The sequence below is a fragment of the Camarhynchus parvulus genome, chromosome 11 (assembly GCF_901933205.1).
Source record: "Camarhynchus parvulus chromosome 11, STF_HiC, whole genome shotgun sequence".
In the NCBI taxonomy this organism is placed as follows: domain Eukaryota; kingdom Metazoa; phylum Chordata; class Aves; order Passeriformes; family Thraupidae; genus Camarhynchus; species Camarhynchus parvulus.
This window is the reverse complement of record NC_044581.1, coordinates 16,062,686-16,078,090: the sequence shown is the minus strand read 5'-3', so window position 1 is coordinate 16,078,090 and position 15,405 is coordinate 16,062,686. Positions and strand designations below refer to the sequence as shown.

The 15,405-nt window shown below is 40.6% G+C and overlaps 1 protein-coding gene across 3 annotated transcripts in view; it reads left to right on the top strand.

Moving 5' to 3' along the window:
* Positions 1-15,405, top strand: part of ADAMTS18 (ADAM metallopeptidase with thrombospondin type 1 motif 18) — a 78,077-nt gene that overhangs the window by 45,059 nt on the left and 17,613 nt on the right. For all 3 annotated transcript variants that reach the window (XM_030956019.1, XM_030956020.1, XM_030956021.1), the window contains 4 exons: positions 2,632-2,804; positions 4,703-4,833; positions 4,974-5,097; positions 6,165-6,409. In XM_030956019.1, the coding sequence (XP_030811879.1) occupies positions 2,632-2,804; positions 4,703-4,833; positions 4,974-5,097; positions 6,165-6,409 (673 nt within the window). The remainder of the gene's footprint in view (positions 1-2,631; positions 2,805-4,702; positions 4,834-4,973; positions 5,098-6,164; positions 6,410-15,405) is intronic.

Genomic DNA, 15,405 nt, shown 5'->3' with positions numbered 1-15,405 from the left:
AAGGAGTCCGGAATTTCAGAGTCTTAATTCATTTGGTATTGCATTAAATACTTTCCTTGATCACATGAATTTCAGTATTTCTCACTCTGTGTTGTGTTGCAGTGAATGTCATGGTTTAGGAACTCTAAGGGTTCTACCTCTACTCTACTTAAAAGGGTACTCTAGAATTAATTTAAGCTGCTCTTGCAGCATTTTAGTGTTTGAGTCGTATATGGAGTGGAGTACTTACCATTTTGCACTCAGACTCCTTTTCCAAATCTGTCTTTGGAGACTTTTTCTCGTTGGCCTTTCTCACCAAATTTCTCCCTTTTCCAATCATCCTCAGCCAGACCCTATGCAGGTCACCCTGTTTATGTCAGCTCAGGAGGGGGTCACAGAGGGGTAAAAGCTTTAGGCTGTATCTGTACTGGGGGAACTGTACCACTACAGAAATACTGGAATGTCCTTTGTGCAGGGCATCCCACTGTATGTGTGGATACACCAACAGCTTCCAGTCCTAAAACCTACTGGTGTTACAAACACCCTCAAGAAAAGCATGATTTTCTCAGTGTGGATAATAGTATTTCCACAGGAATTTGTGTTTGTAGATCTCCATCTCTTTTCCTGTGAATTACTTAACTCCTACTGACATCTTGTTGGTTAAAATGAAGGTGGAGAAGTTTCCATCACTCTCAAGCCAACAGTTTCAGTAATGGGAATGTACTGTAATATTAAAATGCTGTCATGGAGCTGGGAAACAGAATGCCTCTTTCAGAGCTTTCTTAGTTTGGAGGAATTTTGTCCCATCCTTAAATGCAAGAGTGCGGCTGGAAATCACGATCTAGCCTTAAATAATTCCATTATATTGCTTATTTGGTGGCATTTTCTTGGAAGGAGGTTGCTTCTTTTCCTTACACTAAAGCAGATTTTTTCTCTGAGGTTGAAGGAGGTCAAAAATCCTCCATGTGCTGAAGCTGTAAAGAAAGTCTGTAGGGAATTGAGTCAGCACCCAACAGTTTGGCTGCCTTAACTCAAAGCTCTCACCAATTGCACACAGTCAACATAAACACTCCCTGATTTCACTGATGTTCCATATCCTTCCTGCCCTACACAGGCTGGATTGCCACCAACTAGGACAGAAAATTTGGCTTTAAGACCTTCACCATCATATCCAGTATCAGTGTAGCTGGCAGGTGACCTCAGGGGAAGTCAGTGGAAGCTGTTGTGGTTTTTTCCACAGCACTGGTGATTTAACACAGTTTTAAACACTGTAACAGGTGGGTTTCCATCTCTTTCTCTGAAAGACTGTTTTGCAGCCCAGAATTCTGGAAAAGACAGATATTGTGTAAGTAAAACATAAAAAAGGCAAGTCCCAGCTTGGTTAGAGGGTTAGACATATGGGAGTTAAAACTGATACCACAGCAAACAGAAGAAGCACCTGGATTTCCTCCTCCATGTTGCACAGAGCTGTCTCCCTGCTACTCCAGGCATGAGCAAGTCAGGAGTTGCATGGGATCCTTGGATGTGGGGAATAGTTACAACATAGTGTTTAGGCATCTCAACAAACAATATGTTTCCATTGTACATTCTATACTCTCAGAATTTTAAATTTTTGCTTTTAGTTAATATATTACAGTTATTCAGTATGTTTTATATTATTCTGGGTTTTTTCCTTACTGTGTGTATAATATGGGCAAAGCTGTCCACTCAAAGTTGATGTCTTGTTCTTCAAGTATGTAAGTTCCCAAATTTTTAAAAAAGTCATTATATAAATAAGTGTAAGTATAGCATTGGTACATTTCTTTTCACTGGATGCCAGAAATACAACAAAGAGTTCTTAGAATTTGTTATTTTGAAGACTTGGCTCGGTGCTTGCAGATGTGTATTTGAGCATTGTGAAACTGCACAAATGACATCAGTGAATTGCTAAGTTCAAAAGAGCAACTCTTGCATTTTACATTGTTTTACAATATCTGAGCACAGAGCAAATGGTTAAAAAATAATATTCTGATAATGTGAGGTATGAGCAAAGGAATAGAATATGCTCTTTCCATTCTGGCCAAGATGAAGGGAAATGCCCAGGTGAGGTTTGCTGAAGTGGATGTGACATGTTTAAAATTACCTCAGAATTCCAGCACTTTCCTAAAGCAGGACAACTATGCACAGTCCCTGTTTCCTCTGACTATTTAAAAGCACATTTTTTCAAAATGATTTACAAAATAAATGAACAAGCAAATGTAATCATTCATCCTCTTTTTGTTTGATCAGTGTTATGTTATCCTTTATTAACTCTAATTGTGATAGGTAATTCTTTGCACATGTTCATTCCTTGGTTACAGCAGAGTAAAAATAGCTGAATAACAAGGTTGAACCCGGCCAGTACCAAATAGCCCTATAAATTTAAATTAGTGCAAACATGACTCACCTCTAGATGGTTGCATCTTTGCTGAGTCTGCAGTGATCCAAGTAGATAATTCATGTCAACTGCTTTGCTTGGTTTTAGGAACCATGAAAATTAATGGCCCATATAAGAAATGCTGATCTCCCAGGGCAAAATGTCCTCTCCTGTTCCCTGTATCCTCACACACGTGTAGCATGCCAATCACACAAAAGGGAGGCTTTGCAAAATCACCTTTTTTCTTTCCCTTGCAGGCCGCAGTACGGCGGGAAGTTCTGCCCCGGCTCTGGCCGTGTGTATCAGCTTTGCAACAAGCAGCCTTGCCCAGCAGGCAGCCTGGACTTCCGAGCCCTGCAGTGTGCCGAGTACAACAGCAAACCCTTCCGGGGCTGGTTCTACAAGTGGAAGCCCTACACCAAAGTGGAAGGTGAGAGTGGCCCTGCTCTCAGGGACAGGGAGCTCTGAGCGCCCATTCCTCCGCGTGCTCTGGGTGAGCATCACCCCCTGTGAGCATCACCCCCTGTGAGCAGGCACAGGCTCCTGGGGCTGGGGGAGATGTGTCTGCTGTCTGGCAGAGCTGGAGCCAGGCTGCTGTGGGATCCTGCCTGCAGGCACATGCAGGATTGATTTGGGCTGGGAATTGGAGTCCTTGTCCTCACTGTGACTCCCCGGCTGCTGCCACCCCTCTCTCTCTCATTTTATATTCCATATTGCTTAGTCTGAAACCCAAGCAAAACAATTTCCATGGAATTTCCAGCATGGGAAATGTAAGCTTACACAATAATACTACCAGAATCTTCCTTCTTTTGGAATGTTCTCAGATTTCAAAATGTAACAGTAAATCAACCTTTTGACTTTTCTGCTGGTATGGTCCCATGAGAAGGGGAAATGCAAACAATGTACTGGCATACATTTTTTGAAGTCATCTTTTACTAAGAGATCTTTATCAAGTTCAGGTCTCAATAACTATTTCTGTTATTTTGCACAAGCAAGTTTATTTTTACTTTATGCATCTTAATTTTGCAAATATTTTGAATCAGTATTCACTTTTATCAGCTAAAACAAATATTTTCTCCAGTTCAAAAGCACTACTTGCATAAAAGTGTCTGAATTTTCTCACATCATAGCTGCCTTGTTCAGCACATGAACAAATTTGCTTTTGATGATAATGAATATAATTAAATGTATACATGCACAATCATTCATAGCATGATTATATTTTCTTCAAAAGTTTTTATGGTCATTTTCACAGGTATTTAAAAATATTCTAACATGCTAATGAACAGAGGAAAGAAGTTTCACAGCATGTAGGAGTGGATGTTGTATAATAGGGCAAGAAATACATCTTGTTTAATAGAAATTAAGGTGGCCTACATTGGTTTTAAAGAGAGGAGTAAAAAAGTTTAGTGTTTAGTAAAAAAGTCCTAAAATTAGGGTCAAGGGGCATAATTGTCAAAAGCAAGAGGTCCCCAAGTGATTCTGAAGTTGAAAATGCCCATCCTTCCTCTCAGCTGCTTTGTAAAAGCTCCTCCAAGATCTACATTTATCCTCTTGGAAACACGATCTGGTTTTCAAAATTGTCACAGATTCTTTGCCTCTGTAGAAGGGACTACTGGAAATCCAGCTACTGATTTAACAATAAAAGGATTCTCTTTTGAATCCAATTTCATGTTCTTAAAAACTTTTATTTGTTGCACTTCAATTTGTATTAAAACTCTGCTTTTCAGCAGTTGTGATAATATTTATAATCTCATGACTGGTTTTGCATCAGCCCTTTATAAGCATAAGACACCGCCCATATGTAAGGACAAATTTCACAATGGTTGGGATTTGTTGGAGGAAAAATACTTTTGTTAGGGGGAAGTCTGGCTGCAGTTCTAGCTTTCAGCTGAATTGGTCATTTGTGCCATGTTATCTCTCTCCCAAATTTTAAATAAACTTCAGATAAAATTATTGCAGTCTCCCATTTATCTTGATAAAAATGAAATTTGATCCTGTGAGGCAGTGGAACTGAAAGCAGGGTGCAGCAGCAGGGCTAAGGCAATGCTTTTACACTGAGTTTGAATTCTTAATTCTTTGTGTGGACAAGCAAACTCACATGTGCTTTTAAAAAAGCGTAATATAAAGTACTTTATTTAGCTATATTTCTATTTAGCTACATTCTGATGTCCTAAGTTGGCATCATGCACAGTTCATCCTTGTAGCTTATCTTCTAGAATACAGGAAGAAAGAACAGCCAAGATGCTTTTTATCTCTTTAACAGTGCAGGTCTGCTAATACTTCCTTGTCTTTGTTTGTTTCTTTGTTTGTTTGTTTTCTCCCCAGAGCAAGACAGATGTAAATTGTATTGCACAGCTGAAGACTTTGACTTTTTCTTTGCAATGTCCAGCAAAGTGAAGGATGGAACTCTGTGTTCTCCAAATAACTATGATGTTTGTATTGATGGAATATGTGAAGTAAGATAAAATTAAGTTTCTTACAATCCTAATGTCTATCTTTTTTTTATTAGTGGGCAATTGACTCCTCTAGGGAAAATGCAGCTGTTTCTTCAAATTCCCTTTTGTCTGAGTCCTTCACTTGTGCCTTTTGGTTGCAGCAAGTAGGGTGTGATCATGGACTTGGTTCCAAAGCTGTGTTGGATGCTTGTGGAGTTTGTAAAGGAGATAATTCAACGTGCAAGTTCTTTAAAGGCCAATACTTGACCCAGCACAAAGCTAATGGTAAGGAAAACTGCTCCCCATGACCATCAACTCACTGCTCTGCTGTGTCCCCATGCAATATATATAACTCCTTACTCATTCAGGCAGTGGCTGAGGGTCCAGATGTGAGCAGAAAATCACAGGGAGAGTGAGAGTTCCCATTTCTCCTGTTTCTTGGTAACAAGAAGGCTCTGAGCATAAGTCTTGGTCAGTTAAACAATTCTCTTGTTTCTTAAGCCACATTTTCCCTTTACACATGTGAATTTCCTCTGGAAAGAGATTTTAGGATTCAGGCAAGTGAAAAAATAGCTGTCAGCAGCTCTGACTGGGATGGGACTGTGGAATATATAAAAAGCAATGCACAGCATAATGCCAAACATGACAGGATTTCCATGTCCATTTTCAAATTAAGTAGTCTGGAAGCTGTTTCAGCAGAAGATCCAGGTATTGGGAGGTGGACTTTTCCATAGAGGACTGTCACAGGCTTCTTGGGAAATAATCTCACCGTGCTGCAGTTTTTCAGACATAAAACTCAGATAAGATTTCAGTATGCACAGGGGTATTTTGAGCATCTCTTTGCTATTGGTCATAAGACGTGTCCTTACTGCAGTAATATAGGCCAGGAAATTGTCCAGGATGTAGTAATGGAGCCCTGGCTGGCAGCAGGGAGATCCTCTGGAATCCAGGGCTTTGTGAAAACTCTGCATCCCAGTGCACCTCACCTCACAAGGCCTTGTGCTTGGCAGTAGTACCTTCAGCTACTGCAGGGAACTACAGCAAAAGCTACAGTGGAGCCACCATTAGTGTGTTCTGAATTTTTCTAAGGTGAACTTGCTTTTTCTTGCCTTTAATCACAAGGAAAAATTTCAGGAATTGAAATACCTCAGAGCCACTCTGATTGCAGGCTACATGGGGCGGGGTTGGGGGGGGATGTTAAAATCAGAACTGCTTTTTCCTGGTGAAAATAGTTGGTGGGTCAGAAGAGCGGTGTATCTTCTGAAGTGTGCTGATTTTGAAAGGGGCTCAGGGAGATGAGCCAGCTCTGTGTGTGCCAGCTGCCAACTGGTTGCTGCCTCCTCTCCTGACAGACTACTACGCGGTGGTGACGGTGCCGGCGGGCGCGCGCAGCATCCAGCTGCAGGAGCTGCACTTCTCCCCCAGCTACCTGGCCGTGCGCAGCCTGGCCAGCAGGTACTACCTGACAGGAGACTGGACCATCGACTGGCCAGGGAAGTTCCCCTTTGCCGGGACAGTTTTTGATTACCAACGCTCCTTTAACCAGCCCGAGAGTCTCTACGCGGCAGGACCCACTAATGAGACGCTGGTCTTTGAAGTAAGCCTGGCTTCTGTTTGTTCTTGCCCTGATGTCCATTATAGAATTGGTGACGACAGCTTCAGCTCTGCACTGGGGCTCTCAGAGAGATTAAAGAATACTGTTGAGTCATGATAGCATTCAGACTTAATTGTGTGGTCAATCATGCTGGATTGAAAGGCCTTTCGCTGCTTTACCGAGGTCTGAGGTTTACTAAACTGTCACAAATTCAGTGCAATGGAAGGTGCATAAAACACCCTATAGCATAATTTCTGAGTTGCAAGGTGGTGATGGAGATTATGAATGCCTCCCATATATGGCACGCAGTAAAATCCAATAATGTAAAAATTAAAGGTACCATTACGTCAATGCTCAATGTTTACAGGTTCAAATAATGCTTCTGAAACTGCAGGTGAGTGGAGCCATTTTCACATCTACCTTGGAATGTAGTCAAAATACCACACACAGGTTCCTGTAGAATGAATTTCTGCTGGTTCAGTTATTCTATTATATCTATCTCACAATCAAATTCGTGTCACCTGCTTTGTTTGCCAGATGTCCTGTCTTGAAACTGTTGTAAGCAGAAAGGAAACTTGGTACTTACATGGTTAGTTCAAGTTTTACAATTTTGAAATTGGCATTTGCTACTGCTATTCTGAGAAAAACCTCTTTCTGCATTAGGTTGCTTAGCTAGATTTTCTTCTAAAATGCATTGGAATATCTGAGGGGCCATTTCTGGCTGAATCATCCAGGGCTTTGCTTCCTGTTAGTTCCATTAGTTTGCCCTTTTCAGCTCTAGCAGGTCTTTGGCTTTGTAACTCAGCTGTTGGGTCTGTTTTGGTGAATCCTTCCTTCCCTGTGAGAAGGAAGGATCCCTCCCCAGCAGGGATTCAGTTCCTCCCCACACCTTCCAGCAGCACTCTGGAACATGCAGTGCCCTGAGGGAGCATGGCACTGGGGCGTGCGCCCCCTGGCCATGGCAGCATCCTGCTGTCCTTGTCCCCATCCCATGGTGTGCCCCTTGTCCCCATCCCATATCCCAGGCCCTGGGATCTGCTCCCTTGCCCAGCTTGGGCCTGTTAAACCAAGAAAGAGCAAGCACAGACTGGGACATGAAGGGTGTTCTTCAAGGGTTATTAAAGCTTTCACAAGTGTCCAGAGGAGTGTCTGTTTGGAATACTGAAGAGCTTTGCTGCTCTTCCTGCTGGCTGAGTAATGGACTGAAATGTGTCCTTGGGAACTACTGAAGGCCCTGGAGCATGGGCATGTTAGACCTCTGTAGAGTGAACACAAGTTTTAGAACAGGCAGTTTCACGTGGGCTAAGGGTTTGTCTCTCCACAAATTGCCACCACAATTCACAATGCCATTTTGCAACGTTTTTCTTCATTGAAGAATTTTCCTTTTGGGTGTGTGGGTTCATAGAGATCATCCTTTAGTCCGACCAGTTTGGTCTCCAAAGCTCCAGACATGCTTCCCTCCCTGCAAACCATCTGCCTTACACCAAAACCACCACGCTTACAAATACTATGAAATGTTAAGCTGAACTCCCAGGAATCTTATTTGTCATAACCCAAAGTAGATTTGAGCTCTATTACTATTATTATAGAGCTGAAGTATGAATAATAAATCGCCTGCCGGAAGACTTGGCTGCATATCAGGCACATACTTCGCAGAATAAAGATTAAAGAAAAGAAATTAATGCCAAATAACACTTCTATTTTCATCCTTTCAAATTATGCTAAACAGTTTTATTAAGATGTAACATTTAACTGGAGGCTGTTGCTCCTTTCAGAGCTTATTTAAGCTTCCCTTGTATTTTTATTGAAATACCTACACCACTGGCATTGGTAGCTGGGGATTCTAATGATTAAAAATGTTATGTGTTCCCCAATTACACATATCTATGAACTGGATTTAAAATGTTTTTTCCCCATTTAATAATTTAGGAAAATTTAGCAAGCTCAATTTTGGAAAAAAAAGAAGCAGAATTTTCTGTTCAGAGATCTGCATTATTTATAACTTACCAGTAACTCTAAGAAGCAAAAATGACAGAAAACTGAAGAAATATGTTTTGAGAAACAAAATTGCTGAATGTCTGCTTGCAGCCATAATAGTGAAACAAATCCTGCTTCAGCTCTACATACCAGAAACTGATAGTAGGCTGAAAAAAGGGAATGTTTAAGCATAATACAGTGTAGCTTTGTTTTCATTTTTATCTCGCCTATAATTTTCAAAGAAGCACACAAAACTGTCCTGCTGCAATTTTTTATTCAACTAAATTATTTTATGTAAGATAAGGTTTTCCAGGGTTTGGACCTCAACTTCTTCCTGTAATCTTTGGGTTTTTAATTTTTTTTTAAATTAGGCTGCATTCAAAAGATATTTAATACTTCTTTTCCTAGATTAGGGCAGTTGTGTTTCTTCCAAAATAATTCATTGTGAGCCCTAGTAAAATGGTGCACTGCAGGTATTGAGGACGTGGATAAATTGTATGTATAATACAGGAGCTTTTATTATTCAGGTGGGCTGAAAATGGAAGGTTTTGCAGCTGTATTTATTGCCATCCACCTATGACTGAATGCCAGATTAACACAGCTCGTGCCCATTTCATTCTGCAGTTAAATTTTGGTAGAGATTTGTGTGGTGGCTGAAATGGTCCAGGTTTTTGCCTTTGTTTCTGCGTGCAAACCAGGCTGCAGTATCCAGGAAGCTCAGGCTGTGCACGTCCTCTGAGCAGCATTCCCAGGAGAGGATGGGACCAGACAGGTCTGGCAAGTCTGTGCTCAAGGCAATCACTTCCTTTGAAATGCAGTCATCCTCCAAAATATTTTTTGGAAAGAGACAACTGAAGCATGTCCTGAGAGAGCAGAAGGAGATGCAAATAAGAAAAAAAAATCTTTAAATTTCCCATTGCCTTGCACAGCACAAGTTCAGCCTTGCAGTTCTATGAGATGTGGTATATTTATATTTTATTGTACAGTGTGTTCCTATGCATCTGCTTTTCTGCCAGGCTTTTCAATAGTTCATCTGAGCACGTTTCATTTCATCAGACATTGCCATCCTCAACACTATTCAAAAATGGGTGAGAGACCACAAAAAGATATAGAGTGCTCTTCTTATTTACCCTAGAATTTCACCAAACCCTCCCCTCCATATCTATACTTCTATATAATACAGATATGTAATTATGGGAATGAATCATACTAAAAAAGACAAAGAGTAGTGACTCTGTAATTTAACTGGGTTGTGGGAGAAAAAGTACAAACTGTAGTGGCCAGATATTTCCTGAAGAGGAGAACATTGTGAGATGAATGTGGAATTAATATGCACGACTAGTATTTCCTGAGCACAACTGCTGGGGGGTGAATGCATGATGAAGTTTTAGGATTCATCAGGATCCCTTCTGGATTGTTCAGGAATTGATTTCACAGACAGGGGGAAGGGAAAATCCAGTAAATTGATGTCCTTCAGATTTTGTGTATCAGTGTCCTTCTGAAGTTAACATTACTGATATTTTTGGTGATTATGGGTTTTCAAAAGCCAGTAAAAGCTGAAATGAAAATATTCATGGATTCAGAAGACAGAAGCTGAAATGGCCCAATTTAGATTACATGAAATAATGGTCAGTGACCAGAGGGGTAGAAATATGGTAGAAGTAAGCTAGGATGAGAAATTGATACCAGCTTTTAAAAATATAGTTTTTGTAGCATATTTGTCTCATCTTAAACAGATTTTTAATTTTTAATTTCTTTTTTTTTTAATTTTTAATGTGGCTGAATACCTTTAGCTCATTTATCTGTTATTTAGACCTAGGTAACCCAAGGTCAGTTCTTCCTGTTTAAAGACCTTTTCAATGTTTTTATGTACTTGAGGAGAATCAGTCAGTACATTTATCATTAATTATCTAGCTTTGCAAACAAGGGCTGCCAGTGGGCAGCACCAGCTGCTGAAAATCCTTTGGAGAAGGAGAGCTCCCACAGGGCTCTGTCCCCTGTGGGGCTCACTGGGGACACTCATTTGGTGAAATATTCAGTCACCCTCCACGACTCACTCAAATGCTGAGAAAGATTCTGAAAGGGCACAAGAAAACAAAACTTTATGTGGGCATGAAAAAGGCTGCATGGCCAGGGATTGAGGAACTAACTTAAAAACATGAGTTTTGTAATTGTTTTGTTCCATTCTGTCAATAAGCAGATGAAGGAAGAATTGACTGGTTGGAGGAGTGAAATACAATTGGAGAAAGCAAAGTTTTCCAGGATGAGACAGGATGAGAATCCTCCCTGAAGTTTACCTCAAACTTGGTGAAACATTAAATCAAGAAATTGTGACATCTTTGTGAAATAAACAGAGTTTATTTTAACATCAATAAGGAACAGATGGAAAGGATGCTTTGTAAAGAGGCAGACATCCACAGGAAGAGAAGGTGAATGGTGCTTCAAGGCAGAAATACATCTAATTAAATCCAGTAAATCACTTCCTCTTTATCAATAGGGGAAAACAGGAGAAGGGAGGCCAGGTGGAATGGCTTTGCTGATGATGTAGCTGCCACTGGGAGAAAGCCAAGTTGCAGTTATAAAGGATTACATTTATTATTAGCTACTAGATGATAAATTTGTACTGATTTCCCCTGAAGAGAAAGTAGGCTAAAGGGACCTAAGATGTACTTATAAGATACAGATGTTGACTCAATACAATGGATAAAAGGGTTCTCCTGTAGTGAGGAGAGATTAGCTGGACAGCATCCCTGAAGGTTGTACATTTAGCATGTGAACAGTGAAAAAATGGAGCATAATAACAATGGAAGATAAATTTGAAACAGCTGAAGTAGAAATGAGATCATATAGGACCCTTTCAAGGATACTTCTTTTCTTTTTTTTTCCTTTTAATGACCTTAGTGGACTTGAAAAACAGTAGTTTGTCATAAGCTTTTAGTTAGGACTGTGTTTAAAGTTATTTTAGAAGTATTGAAGAGATAAAACCCCTTTTGTTTTAAGGTTTGGCTTAAGTACCCAGTGGGTAATTCTTCCTTTACTGCTTTCCAAACAGGTGTTCTCCCACTTTCCTTTGAAGCCCTGGTTCTGCCACTGTCAAGGATCCCATCCAATAACTGCCCATTGAGGACAACAGACTAGTTTTAAAACTTGTTTTAAACACTTTTCCACCAGAACCATATGCTACATGTTTAAATATACCAGAATAAATTCATATAAATCCATGGACTTAACCCTGATTGAACAGAGAAATCAGAATGTGGCTTAGGATATTGGATGTTACAATATTTATTAAAGAGCATGTAGACCCCCAGTGGATGAGAGCTGCAGGCCTCAAGCAGAGCACAGCCAGGCACGTGTCCTCACAGAGACTTCTCTGTCTGCCCTCCCTGAAGGCTGGTACATCCCCCTAAAGAAATTATCCAAGGCCTCCAAAGCATGGGAATGAGCCAGGAAGTGTAGATAAGGTTTGCAATGTAGATGCAGCTTGAGGATGCAGATCAAAGACACTGGGGATGCTGGAATTCAGAGTTTGGGCTCTTGCCCATTTTGTGAATTGGGCACATGCAGATGAAAATAGTCCTTTTTACCTGGATTTTTTTCCTCTGTGCTCAGCTTCTCTCTGTAAGTGATTTGTAAATGTCTGTTAGTCCTCCATAGAGATAAGAGAGATTTTTTTCGGCATGCTACAAGCCAGGCATAAGTATTCTTTCCTATACATGGAACAAAACATCATGGAAGGAATAGGAACTTAGCTTGTATCAATTAATCACTTTTAATTCAGTGTGCTGCAAGTAACTTCACATGCACATCTTACAATAAAAAACTACTGGAAAGCACCAAGTCAATCATAGCAAAGCAATGTTAGTAGACTCTTTAAAAATCTGACCTGCAAAACAGAGTATTATATTGGGAACTTAGGATGGCCATGAGAAAAAAAAATCTGAAACAAAGGAGCAGATGCACAGCTAATGTAGAGAATTTATTCAAAATTAGCAGCAAAAGGAAAAGGTTCTTTTCTCAGGAGAGTTCAATTTATCCATTGTTTTAACATTTTGTGCCGTAAGCTAAAGGCACAGCTCCTTTCCTTCGGAATAGATCCAGCAGATTCCAGCCACAGAGCTGCGGTTTTCCAGCTCAAGAAGCTGTAAATTTTATAACTCTGCGCCCTGCGGTCAGAGCTGCTGAGTGCTGTGTCTGAAGTCAGGTGGTTGGTGTGTTAAAGGTAGACATTAAACAGTTCTGTTGAGGAACTGGAAATGTTTAAGGAGGTTGTTTGCCAGCTGTAAATTTGGGAGCAAATGCCAGTTGGCTGAAAAGATGCTGGAATGCATCCAGTTAAGTAGACTAGCGCTGGAGGTCTTTCCAAATTTGTAGGTCTGATAACTTGGCTGAATATGCAGACTTCAGTTATTGGGTTGTTAAGAAGGGGCTTTATAATGAATGTTTGAAAATACGATAGAAAACTTTTTATATGCTCGTTACTTTGGCAAAATTGCAACTTTGCAATAGTATTGCATTCCTGATGAAAACTCAGTCAGACATTATACACCATGTACTATTTTTCAGCTGAGCACCAGGCACGTCAAAGCATATGGTTTTTTGTGCCCTGCAATATTTTTGCCTCCAATACTGCTCCATAGTTTGATTTTGCCCTTTTCCTGCATGGCTGGGATGATACAGGAGGAGAGACAGTGATGCTGCTCCTGCTTGGCAAACATTCCCTCTGGTTGCCTGCTGGGTGGGAAGGGGCTCTGGCTTTGGCTTCTGGCCAGGGAATGGGGAGGAAGTTCCCTTCTCCTGCCTGTTAGGATTGTGGCAGCTTCCCAGCATGCAAGGATGGACTGTAGCCCAAGGTCCTGAAATGTGTATGGCTCAGCTTGCCTGGTGTGCAGGATTTACCCCCAGGCACCCACCCAGCTGTGAGCTCCCTGCACCATTGCCTGTTCTCTGAAGGGAAGGATTCTCACAGGGCTTGTTCCCACTTGTCCCAGACCATCCCCTTCACTCTGCTAAAGCACCAGCAGAGTATTGCTCTAGCAGGAGTAAAACTGTCACTCTTACCTTCTCATCCTCCCCCTTTCCTGCTCTGAACTCTGTGTTCAGAATGCATTCCATCTGTTCCTTGCCTCCAGTGTCACAAAGAGCACATTCAGAAGACAAATGTTCGGTCTAATACTTCAAGATATTTTTATTAGAAAAGTTTTAAACTTTGCTGCTTTTTGGCCACTGGCACAGCGCAGTTTTATGACAGTTGTCAGAGTCAAATGAGATGAGGACTAACCCTTACACGAGGTTTTGTGGTATGGACAAAACCTCCTCCTCCTTTGACAAAACTTATTAAAAGGCCAGACAGAATTTCAGCCTCTGCTCTTGAAGGAACACAGAGCACCCACTGAAATGGGAGAAAGTGTTTCTGGCTGCCTAAGATGCCGAGATCTGTGCTAATACCTTAGACTTGGAGGATGAGTAAATGTAAATTAAAATATTTTGAGGTCTGGTCTGTAAGAAGAAGCAAGGAAGGCATTGTTTTAAATGAAGAATAGTGTTAGAGGGCTCAGTTCTTACTACAGTTAACATACTGCATTTTTTTCTGAAGCACATGTCCTGAAGTTTTATGCTTCAGATATTTGTCTCAATTTGTCCTTGAGAGGAGTGAGCACATTGTTGCAACCTGTTTTATCTGTGGACTTGGAGTTCAATATCCAAACTCTAGAGCAGCTGTTTTAACAGCTGGACTTTTTGCTGTCAGCAGTCTGATAGATTTGTGAAAATAAAAACTTTACTTTGGCAAAATTGCAGCATTGCAATAGTACTGTGTTCCTGATGAAAACTTGGTCGAACATTACACATTCTGTAGTATTTTTCAGAAGAGATGTTTCCCTTCATCTGAAGGGGCTGTTAAATCTTATCACATTTACATCAGATAATGATGAATAACCAAGGGAAAAAGAAAAGTCCCCAAGAAAGTGACACTGGGAATGGTTTGAATGGAGTACAGCAGCTGGGGTGCAGGAGCACACGCTGAGGAAGGAGCCTGGAGTGAAATTCAGAGGCTTTGGGAGCTGCTCATTAGTGAGCCCCATGTGCTGGGAGCACTGGGCACTGTGGAGGTTTCCTGGGGAGCCAGTAAGAGATCCTGAGGTCTGGGGGGCATCTGTGCAGGGCACAGAGGAGTTGCACAGCAGTCTCAGTTCTCATGTTTCCTAATTCCAGAGTATTCAATTTGAATCCTGTTCTTGTAAAATAGTTGTGATATATACTTGCATCTATAACTCATCCCTAAAGCAAATCTGGTAATCCTATTTCTACCAAGAATTTTCATTCAAAAGAGAGGTCAGTGATCACTCTCACATCTATTTCTTCCGTAACCTCACTGTTATTCTAAGGTGCTCATGAATTAAGCTTGGATCCCTGAAAAAATTCTCATTAAATACTGGATTACCTCTGCTTGAAGGAGTTTCTAATATGAATCCTCCCAGGGGAAGGCACATACTCTTCAATTCACTTGGAAGTATTTGCCTTTTGCAGCCCTAATTGTTGTTTTCTCAGTTTGGATCATTATTGAGGTTCCCTGGCTGAAATAAAATCTTTGGCTACTAAGAATAGAAATTATAGCATTCATTTTTTCTTTCTTCTAGAAAAGTAAACATTGTGCAGTCCAGATCCTTCATGTGTTCAACATTATTGAGCTGCAGGTCATATAAATTTGGTCTGAATTTTCACCGTCATGGGCAATTTCTGTGTTCCAATAGGTATATTTGCAGAATACCTTAAAACCCTTGGCTACATTTCAAAATGTTATTAGATTTCTCAGTCTTAACATAAATGCAAGTTTGTTTATGAAACCAGTCTCTACAGAGATGAGTTCTACTTGTATGGATTGCTTAATTCTCAGGTCAGATATTATGTAAACTTCACTGATAAGTTATTAATATTTTGAATGGCAATTATTAAACATAGACTTGAATTGTACTTGAAACGCTAATGTTTATCAAAAAGCAAATTTAGGAACTGAGGTTAGC